Consider the following 18,855-nt stretch of genomic DNA (forward strand, 5'->3'; position numbering starts at 1 on the left):
GTGCGATGTGTGACTGTATTGTCCCCTGGGACTATGGTGAGATGATGTGACTGTATTGTCCCTTGACATTTATGAGAAAATGTGACTGTATTGTCCTCTGGCACTATAGGGAGTGATGTGACTGTATTGTCCGCTGACCCTATAATGAGATATGTGACTGTATTGTCCCCTGGCTCTATGGTGAGAGAATGTGAATGTATTGTCCCCTGATAGTAATGAAAGAATGTGAGTGTATTGTCCCCTGGCTCTATAGTGAGAGGATGTGACTGTATTGTCCCTTGACATTAATGAGAAAATGTTTAATTTTTTTTGTTTTACGTTTTATAGACTTTGCTATATTTATTCTTCTAAGTGTGCATATTTACAATTAATGCCTTGGAACTGCATTTAAAATGTATATCATGTGGACTTTTGGGCGGTTTGTTCATGTTTACCATTGCAGAAGATTTTACCTCTCTTTAAATAGGTATTTTATGAAAATATACATTTTTGTTAAATTTAAGTTGTGTTGTACTCTGTGCGTGTTCTTGGAAGCATATATTCTTGAGGTGCAGAACAAAGTAGAAACAATGTTTTCATCACAGAAGTTGATGTTGTAGGGTTTAACGCCATTTTTAAAATTTCAGTTTTGGTGTACTCTGTGCCTGTTCTTGGATAGGCTAATCATGGCGGCCACTGTTAATGGTGGAGGAAGAACCCGGAAAGAACCACCGACCCACGAGAAGCTACTGGCAAGCTTTCTTACATACCCACACTGGCCAAACCTGAGACTGGAACCCGTGCAGACTGAGATGAAATGTCAGTGATTTGTAACTGTGAGCGCTTTAGACCACTCTGCCACTCGGGGCTCCATCACAGAAGAAGTAGTCCCAGCAACTTTGTATGTCTTAGAGTAGTTGTCATTATTGTCTTTGAGCAGTCATCTTGGTTGTCTTTGAGTAGTCATTAGCATGATTGGTTGTCTTTTGAGCAGCCATACAAATGTTTGGTGCATGAAAGATTTTGCATTTTACATGCTGCTCTGATTTTAGCTCCACCAGTTATTGACCAGAGGCGTTTATGGGATGGTCCATTGTCCATCATCTCTCATCCATCATCCTGTGTCTGTTCATTGGCAAAAGTTTGCTTTTATCTTGAACAATTTGCTAAAGTGGTTATTTCTCAATACATTTTCACAGTTGGGTCTCTTGTTTGAATCTCTTGTTAATTCACCAGTTAACAACATCTGTATGGGAATGCCATCCTGACAAAAGGAAAAGAAAAATTTAGTGTACTGTATCAATCTTCACTAGAAAAACAAGAATTGCATGCGATAATATGGAAATGTTTTTTCATGCACGTGTTTTTCCCTTTCTTGTATTAGTGTTCAACCAATCATATGGGTGCCTGGATAGCCTTTTTCTGGTGTCTGTGTTTAACCAGTCCATGGGTGTGTTGATAGCTTTTTCCTTGTGTCATTCTTCACCCAGTGCCATGGGTGTGTTGGTAGCCTTTTTCTGGTATGTGTATTTACCCAGTGCATTCGGTGTGTTGATAGTCTTTTGAAGGTATCAGTATTCACCCAGTGCTTTGGGTGTTTGGATAGCCTATTTCTGGTATCTGTGTTTACTCGGGGCCATCGGTGTGTTGATAGCCTTTTTCTGGTATCAGTTTTCACCTAGTGCATTGAATGTGTTGTAGCCTTTTTTCTGGTATCAGTGCTCACCAAGTGCTTTGGGTGTTTTGATAGTCATTTTATGGTATCAGTGCTTACTTATTGCCGTTTGTGTGTAGATAAACATTTTCTGGTGTCTGTGTTACCCAGTGCTATGGGTGTGTTGATAGCCTTTTCAGGTGTCAATGTTCATCCTGTGCCTTGGATGTGTATATAGCCTTTTCTGGTATCTCGGTTTACCCAGGACCATGGGTGTGTGATAGCCTTTTTATGGTATCAGTGTTTACTCATTGCTATTGATGCTTTGATGTCCTTACTCCTTGAGCTCAATTTTCACCATTCGTCTTGGAATCTAGAATTTAGAAAATGTCGTCACCAAATAACCATGTACGATCCCAATAATCGTTATTGGATGATTTAGTTTTTGTATTGAAACAAGTTGGTAAGCTGAATTTGAATTGCATTTTGATCAGTTTTGGCCATATCATGCTGTAAAAATGGGAGTTGTATCATACTGTAAAAATGAGATATTTTATCATGCTGTACAAATAGGGGCTTGTATCATCATGATGTACGAATGGAACTTATATGGTTGTTTTGTTTCATTCTGCATGACCATGTTACCAATGATGACTGTTTAAGTGCCCCAACCGTTTATGTTTGTTCTGAGCGAAATTCATATATTTTACAATTGGTAATTATATTATGATTTGGGTGAAACTGTACAAAGTGTTCACAAATTGACTCCATGTAAAATATATGTTTTATCTAACGGCTCGACAAGAACTACCTGTTGTAATGATATAGGTAAAATGCTAATGACATGTATTGTACATGTATCACAATTACATTAATTATGTTTTGTTGTGAAAACAGTTTATGCCATGATCTCAAGCTAAAGGAGTAGAGTACAAAACTATTTTTTCATTTGAAATTTGTTAAATGGTAGATTTAACACATCTCATAAATTTTTGTGCAAACACGTCTACAGGAATTTACTATTGCTAACAAAATAAACTGTTACTTAAAAGTATCTCTATCCATGTGACAATCAATTGCAAACTGAATGCATATATAGTATTGGATACATTATATACCTATATACTACTGGATATCATTGGATACATTATATACGTATTTAGTATTGGACACATTATATACATATACATGAATAGTGTGTGTATGTATACATGTATGTAACACTGTATGTGTATATGTATATGTACACTGTGTATGTGTATATGTGCACTGTATAGGTATATTTACACTGTGTATTTGTATATGTCTATGTACACTGCATAAGAGGGAGAGAGAATAATAGTGCAAAAAGGTAAAGTTAGATTGAGCCTTAAGGTCAGCTTGCATATGCAAAGTTAGACATTTATTATAATATTATTATCATTATTATTAATATATTCATTCCGTATTTAAATTTTAAGGTTAAATAAGTGCTTCTTCCAAGGACATATTGAGGTAGTTGACTTGCACAGGTTTTGGCAGATATCAGACCCTTTATGGACAGTTGAATTATGACAGACTTCATTGATGTTTATGTTTGTAATATACATGTCTGTATAGATTTGGTTGAGGGGAAGAATTATAATCTGTAGAATCAGAATGTGTCTAAAGACTATGTGTGCATTTATGAGAGAGTTATAAAAATTAATGGTGTAAAGTTAATGCACTTTCATCAATAAATATATTGTTTTATCAAACAAAAAAGTTTTCACATTAAGGAAGAATCACAACAATTAGTAATATCCATTCTCAGTTTACAAGATATATTGTTCTGCAGCAGTGAAAATTACTTTGTGCAAGTATTTATTTGCTTTGTATTGTATGTCGTGTGCAAAACAATAAACACTATATATGTGGCTATAAAACAGTTATCTTTCTGTTGTTTTTTAAGATTCAGATGAGTTGATTCGACTTCGCCGCCTCTTGAAGCTACTGGCTGATCAAACTGAGAGTACTGAGGACCGTGGTGAGCAGAAAGGACACACAGAGGTTATTTATGAAAGAGAGACATCTGAAAATTCGCATGGTCCAGTCAATTATAATGACAGTGATGCCGATATATCATCCAATAGAGGGGTAATCCATATCAATGATTTTAGTGTTAGTTCAGAGATGGATGTTGACCAAGAAGACGTTACTAAAAACCAACCAGAAGGATCATCTTCTGTCAAGGCAGATCCGAGACTTCCATCTTTGGAGGCAAGCAGTGTTATGATTCAGGATGGTGAAAGTCATGTAACTAGTAGAAAAGATGCAGTGATGGAATTCCTTAAATTGGTCAATGAGAAGGCAGACAAGCTAGAGAAGACCATAGTTGAACATGCAGTATTGGGAATGTGGGACTTTGCAGGCCAGTATGTATTCTACACTACACACCAGACATTTCTGACGTGTCGTGCAATATATCTCTTGGTCACAGATCTTAGTCAGCAGGTCACAGGTCTTGTGAAAGATGATGAATGCTATTTTGATACAGAGGGAGTACAACGCTGTCATGTTCAAGGTAGTGTTATAACTCCATGTTTTGGAAACTGAAACTTTGAATAATAGAAATTAAATGAGTATTGCATTTATTAACATGATTAGTGCAAATGGTTTTGCACTTCCAAACCAGAGAAAATCAAAATACTTAATGCGGGATGTTTTTTATGGCAAAAAATATTCTACTTTGATCTGTATAACTTATTTCAAGGTAAAACATGATTGTCAGGCAGAGTTTATCATGCTCTTATCTTATTTGTCCATACGTAACATATGTTTCGTCCTTGTAATTGTACTGCATAACAAGTTGCTTGTTGAAACTGATGTTAGGTAAATTATATAGCATCAAGATTATTATCACAATACAAACTACATTGCAATTGCAGCTGATGTATTGGGCAAAACTTTCTAGAGTTACCTATGCCTTACTTATGAGTTGGGATAGTTCAGTTTAATGAGCATTGTAGGTATAGAAGTTCAGTACTTCTGAGGCCAGTTCAGGGCTGGCATTCCTTGGGTGTCCATGGGAAACGTACTTGCCTTTGATTTCAATTTCCGTCGATCATATCATTAATCATGTTTCCAAAGTGCAATTCAAAACAGAACTGCCAAGCCACCATGCATTGCTAGTGCCTAGATAAAGAATGATTAAATCTGGCTCTGGGAGGTAGAGGTGCATGCATATTAAAATACTGCTTCCTCCTTATTTTGTTCATCTGACAATATGTGCTATTCAACTAGTACTCGAAGTATTTAAGAAACAAGGCCTTTGATGTGAATCATCCTAAAAAGAAAGCAAATGTCACTGAAGAAAAGAACTTTAAACGTTATGTCTTTTACTGTTTTTCTTCAAAAATGCTTAATTTAACCGACTCATGGTCAGAAAGAAGCCTAGCAATTAGGATGTCAGGCAAATCACTCTTCAGTTCAGTTATTTGGCCAAAAGAATAACAGTATGTCACCTCAAGCACACTTAGGCATTTTTTTAAATCATTATTGTACTCTAAAAGTTGTTTAAAATGTGTCCAGGCAGTGAAACCCAGTGTAACCAGTTGTTGGCTTGTGCAGGTCGTTATTAATGCTGTTCACGTATTTGTAATTGTACTTTCTTTTAGAGTAGAGGGATCTGCATTTTGTTTAATATAACAATACAGTGGCCTCCCTCTTGAATGCCCCATCAGACTAGAGGCCACCTACATCAGATGGCAAGAATTCGAATATGACACCAATGAGTTTATGTTTAAAGGTAATTGCTAGGATGGCCCACCTTCTTACATGGATATATTTGTGCAGAAACTTAACTTTACCTAGCACAAATAGCCAAAAAGTAATCTCATGAATATTGGTAGACTTCTAATTTGAATACATTGATATTTGTTTCAGTAGGTTGATCCATTAAATTTGATTACCATTACTGCTGTGTTCCTCAGATCATCAAATTGGATTACTCTGACTGATGTGTGTTCCTCAGATCCATTAAATTCGATTACCCGTATTGCTGTGTGTTCCTCAGGTCCATTCAATTTGATTACCCTTACTGCCGTGTGTTCCTCATATCCATTAAATTGGATTACCCTTACTGCTTTGTGTTCCTCAGATCCATTAAACTGGATTACCATTAATGCTGTGTGCTCCTCAGATCTATACAATTTGATTACCCTAACTGTTGTGTGTTCCTCCGATCCATTAAACTGGTTACCCTGACTGATGTGTGTTCCTCAGATCCATTAAACTGGATTACCCTTACTGCTGTGTGTTCCTCAGATCCATTAAATTTGATTACCTTTACTGTTGTGTGTTCGTCAGAGCCATTATACTGGATTATCCTTACTGCCGTGTGTTCCTCAAATTCATTAAACTTGATTACCCTTACTGCTGTATGTTCCTCAGATCCATTAAACTGGATTACCCTTACTGTTGTGTGTTCATCAGATCCATTAAATTGGATTACCCTTACTGATGTATGGTCCTCAGATCCATTAAACTGGATTACCCTTTCTGCTGTGTGTTATTCAGATGTAAGGTTTTGTCACATTGATAATTACTTTCGTCTAGTAATTATCATTCTAATGTAGTGGGAAAACAGAATGAATTATGATTCAATCCAGAGGGTTGTATCACAGTCGTATTAACAAGGTTATTTTGAACAAAGATTGATGATAGTTCATTATTATATGAAATAACGTCAATAAATTGAAATGGTATCTTGATATTGATTCCGTAACATTTATGTGATTTTAAATGAAAATAAGAACAATTGAAAAATTGGTTAAAGCTTGTAGTTTTCATTCTTATTACTCACATCCGAGGGAATTCTCTCTAGAAAGTCCACTTTCCTGGTACAGGAGTGCTGGTCTTATAGGAGGAAAACCACTATTTCCTCTCATTATTATTGTCTTATTATAAAATGTACTTAAACCTGACTTTGCTTCTTTCCAGATATGGCTGAAATTTGGCTCAATTCAATACATTGCTGTGCACCGTCTTCTGCAGCTGGTACCTTAATTACATCCCAAGATGTTGGCATCCCAGTCACTCCACCTGTGATTATTGTTGGTACACATGTGGATAAAATACAAAAGGTAGATTAAGTGCAAAAATGTTCCTTGTTTGGTTATTATAGAGTGCTAATTTGACTGTTGTCAACTAAGTGAAAGGTAACTTTCTTTAATTTTGATTCACTGGACACTGTCATGTTCCTCTTTTTTATAATTGGAAGTAAGGATTTATTGGGGATGTAGAATACCTGTTTTATATCACCGTAATTTAGCAATTGCAACAGCTCTTATTCACCAAAGTAGGCAGACATATCGCTTTTCTGCTTCTTTATGTAAATGTTCATTGTAGTGTTTGCTGGCTGTCAAACAGTCTTGAAAGGAAACGATAGCTCAAACACTATTTAGCTGAACCATATTAGGATCAAATATTTAGGAAACCTTAATAGAGTCTACAGGACCTTATCATAGTCAGACATTGTCTTTGTAAACAATGGAAACATAAATAATACATGAAAACTCTTCTTACTACAATAATGGTATTTTACTATTTGAATAATTAAAGACTTAATTTAAACAAATGTTTAGATTCATTTTGAAAGAGTTTCCTTTGCAATGATCAGGATGATGATAAAACATAAGACAATACTTTGAAGAAAGGAATTACATATTGTCTTCAGATAAAGCTTCAATTTAAGATGTGAACTTTTGTTATAATACAAGGCAATGACTATGACCAGAAAAATAAGCTGAATATTAATATTTGTATTTTCATACCTTGTAGTTGTATCAGTGGCTTTTATGGTGTTTGCAAGAGTTTTCAAGAAATAACCAGGTATCTCAGTCCCATGAGAATTAATGATTGATCTCTTGGTCAGAGTAACTAGGAGAATAGTTCAGCTATTTCCATTTTGTAACCAGGGTCAGAGTCTCTAGGGATTCGGCTGTAGAGAGGGTAATGGATAGAACTAGGGACATGTTTCAGGTGTCCCATCCTGAAATGCCTTTGTACTTGGAATGAAACAAATGTTCTTAAGCTACTGATAACATTTACACTGATCTGATTATTACTGACAAGCTTTAATTATGCAGGAAGATTTAAATGCCATTACAATGGTACTTTCTACATTCACGAACATATTGTACTATTACAATGAACTACACTTGTAAAGGAAAGCGGAGCTGAATAATACTATTTATGTTCTTGGCATGAATTGAGTGTTGTAACACAGGCATTCACGCTTTTTATTTCCATGAATTTTTATTGTTACTGATTACACTTTAGTTGACAAGTGCCTGATCATTTCAAGTTCATTGAATTCAGTTCGCGTGATTAAAATGAATATGTAGAAGGTTTGCATATAGATATGTACAGTACCCACCAGTCTCAATAAATGATGCAATTCAAACTTGCTTGATTCATTTTAAAGTTGTTTTAAATTTAAATAATTCATTTTAAACACAGTTGATGCATTTTCAAGTTATCTATGTTTGGTGCATTCTTAACTTGCTTGACGGAGGGGGACCAAGTGCGAAGTGGTCTAAAGTGCTCACCGCTACGGATCACTGCCATCACATCTCTGTCTGCGTGGGTTCGAGGCTCAGACTCAGCCATTGTGGGCACGTGAGAACGCTTGCTGCTAGCTTCTCATTGGTATGTGGTTCTTTCCAGGGTTTTCCCAGGTTCATCCTCCCCCATCTCTACTGGCTGCCATGTACATCATATAATGTGCTGAAAATATTGTTAAACGCTACAACAACAACAACAACTTGCTTGGTTCATCTTAAAGAACTTTTAAAATTAATTGAATCAGAAACATTCTACACCTATTTGGTGATTTTTTAAGGTTATTTTGATAATGATGCATTGTGGTCATTATGTGGTACAATTTGTATGTTAAATCTCAGAAACAGAATTGTGAGAAACAAGTGTTATTGTCATTATGGGAGTGTATTGTATTTATTTGGTGTACATTGCAATCCTAACCTGTCATATACACTTAAAATCTCGTTTATTTAGTCAGTGAGTGTTTGTTCAACATTATTGAGCCTTTCCATTTTAGAACGAGCGTAAGAAAGTCATCAGCAACTACTTTGAGCAGATTCGCTGCATTCTGAAGGATAAACCAACATTACAACACCTGGTTGACTTTATTGCTATTGACAACACCCATGTTGACCCTGAGTTAGAGACCCTAAAAAAGCGGATTTTTCAAGTGGCTTCAAAGCAACCATACTGGGGAGAGGAAGTTCCTGCTAGCTGGCTCCCATTGGAAGAAGCGCTTATGAAGCTAAGAGACTCTGGCCTCAAGGTACAAGGAAGGGAAAATTATAATGCATAAGTTGCTACATAAAAGCTGTCCATACAGTTTTGTGCACAATGGAAGATTTTTATGTCAAATGAAAATATAAACATATTTTATTAGTGGTGCTAGGTTTTGTCTGCTTGAGGTCTAATCATGTAACATGTTGCATATTTCAGTTTAGGTAAACTGTATGATATACAAAAATCAGAGGATCTCTGAATGGTTTGTGGTGTCAGGATGTTGGTTTGTATTCAATACCGTGCTGAATGCACTATCAGGCTATGGCTATGGCCAAAATTAAACGATTTGTATACAATTAAAATTGCAATTTGCTTTTAATTCTGCCAAGTGTTACTTTTGCCAATAAATCTTAAATTTGTAACTTATTATAACCCGAGTAAAACTGAACAGATTTGATTGTTGGAACTATCACATGAAAACAAGTAAATTATGACAAAATTCAAACCACGAGTTCCTACTTTGGATGTGACATCAGAAATATCTTGAATATAGTTGGATATGTTAAGCATGTAAATAATGTACCTAGAATGTTTACTATATAGTAAATGAAGCCATGATTATGACATGCAAATGTATCTGATGATCAGGAACAGAGACTGTGATGAAACTATGAAGTAATGTATTTATTGAAATAAAGGATGGGTTTTAAAAAAAAATCATGTACACATTTATTTTGTACAAAATTTAATAAATACTGTTCAACAGGGATTTTCATGTAAAGCATTTGATTGCATGTTTTCATTGTTCATAGTGATATAGGTCAGGATCTCTTGTTGATGGTTGTCATAATAAATATCAAATTGTATATGGATTACAAATTTGAAACATACTGACCTATGTTCTGTACATTTTTGTATGAAGTTCCAAGAGGATATAGCATTTGGCTCATGTGTAGTTCTCCTGATCATAGGTAAGCATATTTTATTCCTCTACTCTTTGGAGGACTGTCATGATACTAGACACTCATTCATTACATCGGAAGTCTAAGTAAGCAAACTTAGCGTTGTTTGGACATCCAGTGTTGCACTATATTGTCCGTTTGAAATCTGGTCAACACTACTCCTCCGAATGAATATAATTTATCATTTAAAAACCGAAAACTGTTTTTCGTTCAGTATATAATATATCATCATTAATGATCTTCATCTTAAATAATTAACTCACCTGAATGCAATAGAACTTTAGCATAGCCATTCCATGAAACTTTCCTTATGGTTGTTACTTTTCCTCCTATTTCCTATCCTACTTACATTATTCGTTTAGTACCTTTTTCAGTGCCAATTTGATATAATACTGTAACCTGTGATCGTACTGGAAACACCCAAGATATCTCGAAATATTTAAAGCAATACAGAAAATCGTGTTTAAAATAGTTGCCATTTCATTTGGCCAATGAGACAGCAGTATCCCATTTAGTGCATTTCCTTACATATCAAGAGGACTATGACAAAGGGAGGCAACTAACAGATATTCCTTAAGGATGTAATAACTAGTCCAACTTTTTATAGAATGTCTCAGGTATCAGTGTGCCTTGTTTATTATGATCAGCAATGATTAGCTTGAAATATCGGCATTGACTTTTAATAGACCATATCCTCCTTTGTTACTGTTATTATTATTAGATAGTTATATATAATTACAGTCCCTCCTCTTTCAATGCAAGAATTACATTGAAATATTCTTAAATATATGATAAGAGAAGGGAGAAGTGTTCTTGTTGCTAATATATGCCATACACACACAAAGAAACTCTAAGAACTTTGTAATATTGGATAACACATTAGCAGATATGCAGGATTGCAACATTAAACCTTTTAAATTACTAAACATGTAAATGCTAAAGATAATGAGGGAAGTAAACATTATTAAGCCTGTTCTTGTAGTCAAAATGCATGAGTTTTCTGACTACTCTGAAATTAGACTACATCGTTCTTGTGTTGCAGATCTATGAACAATTTGTTTCACATAGCTGGGCTCTGGTAAGCAAATGAACAGTGTATGCATGACTTTAATTTTACTGGTGGTAAAATAAGATAGCGATTATCAGACATGGAGCAAAAGTTTTTAAATTGGGGGTACACATTGGTAAAGTGAGATAGGTATATTGTACTGGAGGCAGTCATCGGAATGTAGCATAGTGAACTAATGTTGTGTTTGATTCTGGATCGAACTGGTAGCCAGAGAAGCTTATGGAGAAGAAGGAAGGTGTGTTCAGTTTTCTTATTCAAAAGATGATGTGAGTTGCCGCGTTTTAAACGTTAAACGTTTCTGTAACAGATAATGGTACAAACCAGATGGAAGTGAATTACAATAGTCCAGTCTTGAAAGTACCGTGGAAGTAGTAGTAGGGGGAGTTATAGGGCAAATAAGAACACACTAGGAAAATCAGCCTGGGGTAATATGGGGCACGATGAGAATTTAACATAGGAAATTTTAACATGGGTGAGCCTATAGAGGGACAAATAAGTATTTGGCATGTATAGGGAAACGAGGAATGGAACAGGGAAGGCAACATAATGGTACTGACGATGAGCAACAATGTTGCAAGGAGCTGACCTCAATCAGGACCAAAGAGCAGGAAAAAAACTAAAATGCTTGGCGGGAACATGACTGACGGAACCGAGACAGGGATAACACAGGCAATAGATAACAGACAAACAACTATACAAGACACTAAAAAAAGCAACGGTGTCAAGACCAGGTCACAACCCCAGAAAAAGAAAAGCCCACAGAACAAGAAAATTCTGCAGAAAACAGCTTCTCTCCGCAAGAGAGGTACTTCGACCAGGACACAACCTTATTTTCGCAAACCATGACCTTCAGGTACAGTGACCAAGTCTCCAATAGCTTCAGGCTCTTCCACTTCTCCATTGTTGGGGATATCAGCCAAACAAAATTTGACACAACGTTCTTCCTTAGTTGATGAAACAATGGAAACCCGCAGCTCCAAAAACTACTCCAGTGGTGACACCGTCTTCCTATTTATTTGCAGTGGTAGCTGCTTACAAAGTGCCTGCTCCCAACATCAAAGTCCAAGAGAGATCGGGCATGTTACAGAGTTTACTGGATTTGTCCAAGGAAGAACTCTCCCAATTTAGTTCTTTGCGATCCCCTCCAGGAAGTGTGGTATCTGTCATCAAGTTGATATGCCACAAAGACAATCAGTGGTGACGTGTTCCAATATAAAATAGACCTGAGGCAAAGCAAGGGCATCAGTGTTTTTGTTTTCCTGAAGACCCAAAGATGTCACCCTCCGGAATCCATTACTCTTCTAAACACAAAGCAAAGAAAAGGAAAGGGCTGCATCCTCGTTTAGTCAAACATGGGGACATGTCCGTCCTGTCCAAAGCTTCTACACTCATGCGAAAACACTCATTCAAACAGCATTGAAAGATGTCATCGATACCGTGTGTGAATGCTGTTTGAACATCTTGAAAGGCACAATACCTTTGTCTCAGCACCAGAACAAAGGCTTAGCCAAACATCATCACGTCCCTCGCCAAACGGGTCAAAAGAAAATATCCATTCATCAAAAAAAGATGTTGGTACAATGCGGAGGAATTTTGCCTCTGTTGTTAGGACCCATGCTCAAATGAGTATTGGGATCCATGCTGGGAGGGCTCATGTGAGCAAGATAAAAGGGACCTCTGGTGTCCAAACATATCAGACGTGACCCTTGAAATCGAATGGAAGGACAAAACTAGCTTTAGTGCCTTACCATTAGTGGAATAACATCTTTTGCAAGAACAAAGGACCCCACATTTGCCTCCCAATCCGAATTTGACCAAGATGTACCAATTACAACACGAAGTGCAGTCGTTGATGGATCGCCACGATTTGTCTGAAACAGAAAAATTGCAAAAGTTCGGTGAACTCCTGCAACGACTACAACTCTTTCACCAGAAAGCCTTAGATGAAACAGCTCAAGCCACTCTGATAGATTTGAAGACCCTGACAAAAACATCCATCACCACCAATACCACCACCCCCATCAGTCAAGGCAGATGCAACCCCACGAAATCCTGAAGAAGAAGAGGTACAAGAAGTCTTTCAAACACCGTCAGCAGCACCCATTCATAGTAAGATTGCAGCGTCATTGTCGACCCCTTCCCCTAAGCCCCAATGATAAGAACTTAAAGCTTGGGTTAAAAAAACGATGTCTAGTCCTCCCTCGACAGAAGTGAAAAAGAAAGTAGGGAACAAAGAAGTAAAAGAAAGAAAGGAAGACCAAATCCATTCCATTACCTACTCCACCACTACCTTCAACTTTTACAACTTTTACTCCCGTGGCCCATCGGAAACGTAAATCCGTTTCCAAACCACCCGTTCGCCCCGTCCAAGATAGCATCAGCTTCAAGTGGGTGACTTATTAAAAACATGGATAAAGTATTAGCCAGCATTTACTACAATCCATCCCATCCTGCAGGTTGTGGAGGAGTTTAGAAATTGTTTCGTGCTGTCAAAACTCGACTGAAAAGTCTCCGATTACCTTATGTGCAACGACAATTACAAGAACAATTAATTTACACTTTACACAAACCCATTTGACGAAAATTTTCCAGAAGTCGCACCCGAGTGGAAGGTATCGATCATCAATGGCAAGCCGGTTTAGCCGATGTCTCTCATTTGGCCACCTACAATCGTGGCTACAAATATGTTTTGTGTCACCGATGTCTTTTCGAAATTTGACATTGACTTCCAAATCAAGCAGTGAAATAGTGTGAGACCTCCAACTGGTTTTGAAACAAAGCGGTTGTCATCCTTTTCTAAGGCAAACCGACAAAGGCACCGGATTTCTGAACTTAGCTTTCCAGAAAGAGCGAAAGAAACGCGATATTTATTTATTTTTTACCACTGAGATTCCCATAACCAAAGCTAGCATCCTGGAACATTTTAAACATAGCATGGAAGAACGCATGTGGAAATATTGTACACATCACCACATTCTCAAGTACATCAACATTTTACCACACCTGGTTCAAGCTTACAACCAATCTTTCCATCGAAGCATCGTACATGCCCCCGAAGAAGTGACTCCCAACAACCAAGTGACGGTTTCTGAGCACCTGTTTGGTATGTCCCTGACAGTGGCTGTCCCAAAGAAAAGTGGAGTGTTGGCAGTAGGAGGTTGGGTGCGCATTGGCAAAAGCAAACGCACTTTCGACGAAGGTTACTTACCCAACTGGACCACCGAAAATTGTCTCGTGTCACTGGACGAGTACATGTTCGTCATCCTGCCAACTATAAATTGGAAGACATGAACGGGTCCAAAATCACGTTTTACTTGCCCGAGTTACAACGTGTCACCAGAAAAGAGGACTATGTATACGACGTCGAAAGCATTCTCGAAGAAGGAAGCCGTAAAGTGGGAAAACGCCGTGTCAGAGAAGTCAACGTACGTTGGAAAAAATATCCACCCAGTTTTGATTATTGGATCTACGCTTTGCAAGCCATCGACTATAAAATGAAGTTGCCGTTGTGCCATTCCACACAGCCTCAGCTACCGCTGATACTGCAGTGACCTCTCCTTCACCCAGTTCTTCTCTGCAAGATCTACACAAAACAATCCTTTAGGTTGTGGTGTGGGGAACATGTGCCTAAAACTCAGACCGTCTTTATCTGACAAATCTTTGAGGTCTATTGTGTCATCGGTACGGCCATTGCCAATATGAGTTTGCGAAAGAGAGACAAACAATTGTGGGACCTTTTTACTGAGCAGTTATATCGGTTACCTTCTTCCCAATCCTTCTCTGAAATACTCCTCGAATGGGAACAATGGAAATCTTACGTCGAGTGTCAGTCGCCACCCCAACAACAGCCACATTTTGGACGGAGACAATCCCCTGACTTCCAGTGACCGTTCAGACAGATGCAGAAATCTGGAATTATGAACCACAACAACCAGTTTTACTTAACCGTACCCAGTGACAGTTCCATGGAGGTGTTTCCCAACAATACCTTGTGTTGTTACATGGTCAAATTACCTCAGGCCATCCAATTAGATAACAATGCCAATTGGGAAGTGGCTTTGGTGGAAATCATAACCCTCCACAAATCCAAAACTTCACTGAAGGCCGAAATCCCGAACGAACAATTGCGACAAGTCATGAATGAAATTGGATTTTCAGCTGACACAAGGCCAGTAAACAATCCATTATTTAGCAACTACACTGTGAACATTCTGGCAGGCTGTTATTATAGTGGCCAATATTTGGTGGAGACCATTGCTTTCAGGTTTGAGTTAGCAGCGCTCTGAACAGAGTACAAAAAGGTGTCACCCTCGAGTACCATGAAGTGGCTCATCGCCTTCTGATGAAATTTCAGGATATCAAAACGTTGTCCATCAGTTTTAATCGTGATTTGCTTGACATTTAAGGTGGAGACACAAATATGTCTCCGAATTTCAAATTGAAGATCAACAGCAATACAGAATTTTACAAGTTTTTTTCGTTCCCCTGTCGAATTGAACCAAGGACTCAATTTGATCCATGTGTACTCCGATCTTGTGGAATATAATGTAGTGGGACACACATTCGTACTATTAATACATGCCATTCCTTTCAAAGTAGATTATGCCATGGTCACTGACGAGGAAGGTGGAAACACCTATAACGTTCGCCGTGAATTTGTACATCCTCACTATTTGCCAGTCAGTAAGTCGTATTTTGACATTACCGGTATCTACTCTATTTTTTCCCCACCACTCTTTGGTCCCGATTGAAGTCAGCTTCTTTCAACAGTGTTCTTCATCATCAGTACCATCATGTTACCTTCCCTGTTCCATTTCTCTTTTCCCTATATGGGCCCAATATTGTATTTCCCTCTATAGGCCCACCCATGTTAACATTTCGCATGTTAAATTCCCATTGTCCCCCATATTACCACAGGCTGATTTTAATTCTTTGTTCTCATTTGCCCTATAAGACCCCCTATTACTACTGATGGAGCACATACATGCCTTAGTAGCATCAACTGAAAGAAAATTGTGAATGGAGTTGAAGTGTCTTAGCTCCAGATTCGGCAACTTGATTTGTATCTTTGAGTGTCTTCAGCTTATAATTGGTATTACATCGAATGTATTGAAAGTGACTGAGTGTATATAATAAAAATAATGGGGCAATAACAGAACCATATGGAACACCAACACATATATTAACTAAGTTGGACTATCTTCCAGTTATGAACTCGATTTGAGTACTGTTGACTACTTTGGACTTGAGCCATAGTATGTTTGTAGCGCCAATACCAAATACAGGCTGGAGATGGTACAGTACTATATCATATCAGTATCTACTGTATTCAATGATACCAATGAGGGCTGTATAATATATCACTTGCTCTATTAAGATTCCAGTCTAAAATGTGATGCACGTTTATGGGAGAGTTGGCTAAACTGATTAACAGACTGCATGTGTGTAGAGAATCTAGGAGGTTTAATTATGTATAGGTTTTCAGGAGGGTCAAAGTGAAACCTAAAATCTCTGAGAATAATCAGGTTTTATGATATTGGTATTTCTATACTCTGTTGATAAAGGCAGATATGTATGTGCATGTGTACTGTTGTCCTACTGGTGTTGAATAGTACAATACACAGTGGTTGCTCAAGGTTGACAGTTTGCTTGACTACAAACAAATCTTCTCAGTTTCTCTTTGGACACAGACATGGCAGGTATGACAGGTTAATGTTAGGGTAAGTTGTATCTAGACAACCATAATTTAGATTGTGCAGTGAATCAATACATGCCTGAGGGGGATCTTTCAACATATAAAAAAGAAAACAACTTACGCTAAATATTTCATATTTTTGTCATTTTGGTTTAGATTGAGGAAGAGATATGTCAGTCCTTATTTTTCAATGTTACCAACTGTTAAACCCTCTCATCATCTATATAGTTTAGTCACTAAATAATGTATAATAGAACAACCCCTGTTAATAATCACATATTAAATGTGTTATTAGGAGTTGCTTAGTTCAAAAAGGTCTCACATAATCCCAAATATAAGCTGATCTCAACTATGCAATTTTTTCAAACTTCCATCTAGTTTAGGCATGCCAAATGCTTAAATTTCTTATTCTTAATCCTTTCCTAGCTGAACCAAATATTCTGTAGTTATTAGGATCAGTTTTATTTGCATCCTTTCATAAGATATTGTCTCAAATGTATTCACATATATTCAAACAGTCGCATTATTGTAGCTATTAAATCAGACACAATACGTACAATTATAGTCTGAACATACCTCCCGGTTTGCTTATACCCCCTTATCAATTAAAAAAAAAAAGAAAACCACATATTTGATAAAAATGCATGAAACTTCAGTTAATTTAAGATTTGTTATTTCCTACCTGATTATGCAGAGGGGACCCTAAAGCCATTATCGTCTGCATGTTTCATTATAAATGGAAGTTGTCATTGTAAAAGACTAACCTGCTTGCCCAGTTATTTCCAGTTCCTGGACAATTCCATTTTCAATGGATTGGTGTTTGTACGACTACCCATGAATGTACAAAGAAGGAAATTCACGTGGTTTATTTCCAATATTACAGTGTCGAATCAAACAAAGGAAATAAACCGTTCTGGTGGCCTGGTGGCTAGAGCATCTGCTTCGGATGCGGGAGGTCGTGGGTTCGATCCCCCATAGAGATATACCAAAGACTTACAAAAATGGTACTAACAGCTGCCTCGCTTGGCGCTCAGCATTAAGAGTTTAGTGTTAGGACTGATCGGCCTGGTGTCAGGATAATGTGATTGGGTGGGGCATCATGTTGCATGTCTGCGGCATGATGCCCCAGTGCTAGGCATCACTCTAAACTGTCACACTGCAGACATCGTAGCGATATGACTGAAAAATTGTTAAAGCTACGTTAAAAATTCAAATCACACACATACACACACACAAAGGAAAACAATAGCAACTACAAATATGCCTTTCACATGGGATTTAATAAGTGTTATTTTTAGATTCATGAGTGCAAAGGGATATAAATCAAAATTTTCAATGTTATGGTAATTTACAAAATTATCCGGCAGCTAACGAATAGTATGAACTATGCCTTTATGTTTTCTGAGGAAAACAAAATAGCCCATAGTGTATGCAATATGGTGCCATGTTAGCATGGAATTACCTTTAAGCGTGAAAGGCAGAACAGATGACAGTATTAGGACTACTCTGGTCACAGTCAGGTTAGAAATTATAAATCAATAAATGAATTTACTACACTCTTTATCATATTCAAGATTTATGTTATAGAAATTGGTTGTGGGGTACAAATAAACAAGGAGGTATTGTAAGACTATAGTCACAAACTGCAGATATTAGCTGCAACACAAATACAAGTAGTTACATTATTGTAGCTATGAATGCCAACACAGGAAGCATTTACACGACCTATGAAATATTTTAGTCGCTTCAACGGAAGGACAGGTATGAATTGATGAGTTATTATATGTACATGCATTCCATACTTAAGGCAGAGTCGCATTAGCTCACATTGCACATGACGATATGTATGAAATCCATGAACGTAGACTGCTTAGATCTGTATGATCCATCAAAGACGCTTTCTATTTTGTTTTTGCTGCAGTGTTTGAGATTCGTTCATTGATGTTTCACATTTTTTATATGTTCACAAAAGGCTCTATTCACAGATCTGATAATTACTTCTACCTGACCACATAATTGTTCAATATATAACTGAGGTTTATGTTGCTTAGTGATGTGTTGCATTTATATATGGATCATTACCTTAGATAAAATGATGTGTGCACAATTCATTTCATTCTGAAAATTAATGTGTGCGTGACATTTGATTCATCATAATGATAGCTATGCAACCATCAACTTTTCAGCTATATATGCTAGGTGAGCACTATTAGCC

General features: G+C 37.2%; 1 protein-coding gene across 1 annotated transcript in view; it reads left to right on the forward strand.

Annotated features, from left to right (window-relative positions):
* Nucleotides 1-18,855, forward strand: part of LOC149789692 (uncharacterized) — a 49,665-nt gene that overhangs the window by 10,849 nt on the left and 19,961 nt on the right. Inside the window, exons 5-7 of the mRNA XM_089973094.1 lie at nt 3,564-4,175; nt 6,593-6,735; nt 8,712-8,960. Of these exons, the coding sequence (XP_089829220.1) occupies nt 3,564-4,175; nt 6,593-6,735; nt 8,712-8,960 (1,004 nt within the window). The remainder of the gene's footprint in view (nt 1-3,563; nt 4,176-6,592; nt 6,736-8,711; nt 8,961-18,855) is intronic.

This window comes from Sinohyriopsis cumingii, chromosome 10 (genome assembly GCF_028554795.1).
Source record: "Sinohyriopsis cumingii isolate HCF-2022 chromosome 10, ASM2855479v2, whole genome shotgun sequence".
NCBI classification, from domain to species: Eukaryota; Metazoa; Mollusca; class Bivalvia; order Unionida; family Unionidae; genus Sinohyriopsis; species Sinohyriopsis cumingii.